The sequence below is a fragment of the Phalacrocorax carbo genome, chromosome 12 (genome assembly GCF_963921805.1).
Source record: "Phalacrocorax carbo chromosome 12, bPhaCar2.1, whole genome shotgun sequence".
Taxonomy (NCBI): Eukaryota; Metazoa; Chordata; class Aves; order Suliformes; family Phalacrocoracidae; genus Phalacrocorax; species Phalacrocorax carbo.
In genome coordinates this window covers 21,903,816-21,906,315 of record NC_087524.1, presented here as the reverse complement: position 1 = coordinate 21,906,315, position 2,500 = coordinate 21,903,816, and the positions used below count along the sequence as shown (strand labels likewise).

Below are 2,500 nucleotides of genomic sequence, written 5' to 3'. Positions count from 1 at the left end.
CTGATTTCACTAATTCAGCACTAGAGCTACACGCTACAGCAGCAAACACCTTTTCTAGTCAATCATAATTGAACAGCTGGATGTAAAATGCAATATTATTTTTAGGCTCGTATCTAACTTTGATTTCAGGCCACAGACAGTATTTTCCTCCAAAACAAAATACCTTCCTATCTTTGTAATGCATCCACTAAATATAGCAAGAGCACCAGGATAGCGTGTGATATATTTTACCCACTTTATCGGTTCCTCGTAATTATAGATGCCACCGCCAACTGCCAGCATTATTGCGCTTCTCTGTTCTTCTCGGAGCGATGGCTGCGTTTAGTGAAACATAACGCAGGTTGTTTGTTTTTCTTTAGGAAGTATTACTTAAGAGAGCAGCAGACCTTGTTGAAGCCCTATATGGGATGCCCCATAACAACCAGGTAGGTCACTAGCGCAGTCCTCGTATACACGCCTACATATGTAAATCAATACCTGCTATTTGCAAAGCTGGCAGAGCGTCAGCACGTCCTTTTTGTACACAGCTTGGCTTTGCCAGCCACCTTGAGGGCAGTCTGATGTGATGCAATGCTCTAAGGGAAATGCTCCGTCTTCCCATTCTCTTCTCACGGCTAGTTTGCCTATCAGAAATGACAATTAAGTGTAAGGTGCCAAAAGCATAAGCAATCATTAAGGCAAGAGAATAACCTTGAACTCAGGCCAAAATATACAGTGACTAATGGGAAGTCCTAAAGAAATCTGCTAAACAGAGCGGATAAAACATGCTGTATTTTGCAAACTGCTGGAAACACATCTACTGCCCTGGACGACTAAAGCGTACGTGCACAAATCTCACGTGCCCTACAGTGCTAAACTGCAGTTTTGTGTTAATTTCTTTAGATGTTGATGTGAACTTGCACAGCGCTCCGGTTTGTAGGAAGGAAAAGAGAAGGTGCAGCTGGACCAAGCAGCAAAGCCCCCATCCTCACTGTAACTTCACAGGAATCTCTTCTGCAAATTTTGACGTTATCGCGACTCGGAATTTTTGCGCAAATCAGTGCCTTTTAGCTGTCAGTGACTCCTTTCTGTCCTTATAGGAGATAATCCTGAAACGAGCGGCTGACATTGCTGAAGCGTTATACAGCGTGCCACGCAATCACAACCAGATCCCCACTCTAGCCAACACCCCTGCTCACACTGGCATGATGGGGGTGAACTCCTTCAGCAGCCAGCTCGCGGTTAACGTCTCCGAAACATCACAAGCGAACGACCAAGGTATGTGGGGTTCCATGAGTTAATCCTTCTCGCTGTTGACTGCTTTTGGCCGGTGCCTATTAATACGAGCTGATGTCACCGCTGTGTTCTACCTCTTTTTCTCCCCGTAGTCAAATGCCTGACCGTGTAATGAAATGCTGCCTTTAACTTTCTCGTAATATTTAATTCTGCCTGTTCTTTCGTTTACTGTTATCGTAAAGCATCTCCAGTGGAAAAAAAAAAAAAAAATGAATTGGCAAAGTCTAGAAAGCTCTTTATTATTCACAGTAAAAATACAGCGTGTATGTTGATTATAAAATAATTATGTCTAGGTATCTCCACCTGGTTTTGGAATATTTACACAGATAAATCTAATTTGATGCCTGTGATTTTAAAATACTTTGTTTATAGGCATGTGTGACATATATGTTACTAATAAAAGTAATAGTTGATTTAATTTTCCTGTTGTAATTGAAAATGCATGTAGCATATTGCATTCAAAATTAATTTTGATACTAATGAAAGGAGGGAAACAGGATTATTAGATATGTTTAAACCCATATTTCTTGCTTGCAACGTAATTATTAAATTGATTGCTCAGATAGGAACAAATTGTTGTTTAAAATCCTGATTCTGCTACGTTTCCTCTTCTAAAAAGATTGTCTTTTAATGCATTTCCAAGCTAATAAGCCTTATAAAATTCTGTGCTTGATCTTGAATTAGTTTGCACCGGTGGCTACACCTTACGAAAGTACGAGCTTATTGGTAGCATAAAAATATCAGTCATAAAACGAAGACCCCCAAAACAGCCTTTTAAAGTAAATCACTGCAACAAAAAAGTTTTCCTTGTCAGCTATGGCATTTGAAGGCCTGGAGAGGCTGAAAGTTCATTCAGTGTGTTGGTACAAAGCGGGACTCGAGCCTGTTGATAATTGCGCCTAAAGACAAACGCGAAGGCACCTGACACAGCTGGATCGAAGAGAGCTTTTGTTGGCTGTCTGTGCTAAGAGGAGAGACAACATAGAGTGCTCGCAGATGATTTAAGTAGGGTTGGCGTGATAAGGTTATCTCAAACTGCAAGAGTTGATAGGGCAGTAAGAGACAACTTAGAGCAAAGCTGTGCAATCAATTAAAACTGTGTAATATATGCTGCATGAGGAAACCCCCCAGCCCTAAGTCTATATTATAAAATAACATTATTTTTTTGGGGTGGGGGGGTTTCTAACACAGTAGGTTACAGTCGCAACACAAGCAGTGTTTCCCC

The 2,500-nt window shown here is 41.0% G+C and overlaps 1 protein-coding gene across 8 annotated transcripts in view; it reads left to right on the top strand.

The window, feature by feature from the left end:
* EBF3 (EBF transcription factor 3) overlaps positions 1-2,500 on the top strand; it is a 120,921-nt gene that overhangs the window by 110,865 nt on the left and 7,556 nt on the right. For all 8 annotated transcript variants that reach the window (XM_064464401.1, XM_064464397.1, XM_064464400.1 and 5 more), the window contains exons 12-14: positions 360-425; positions 1,080-1,257; positions 2,467-2,500. The exon at positions 2,467-2,500 is cut by the window's right edge and continues 155 nt beyond it. In XM_064464401.1, the coding sequence (XP_064320471.1) occupies positions 360-425; positions 1,080-1,257; positions 2,467-2,500 (278 nt within the window). The remainder of the gene's footprint in view (positions 1-359; positions 426-1,079; positions 1,258-2,466) is intronic.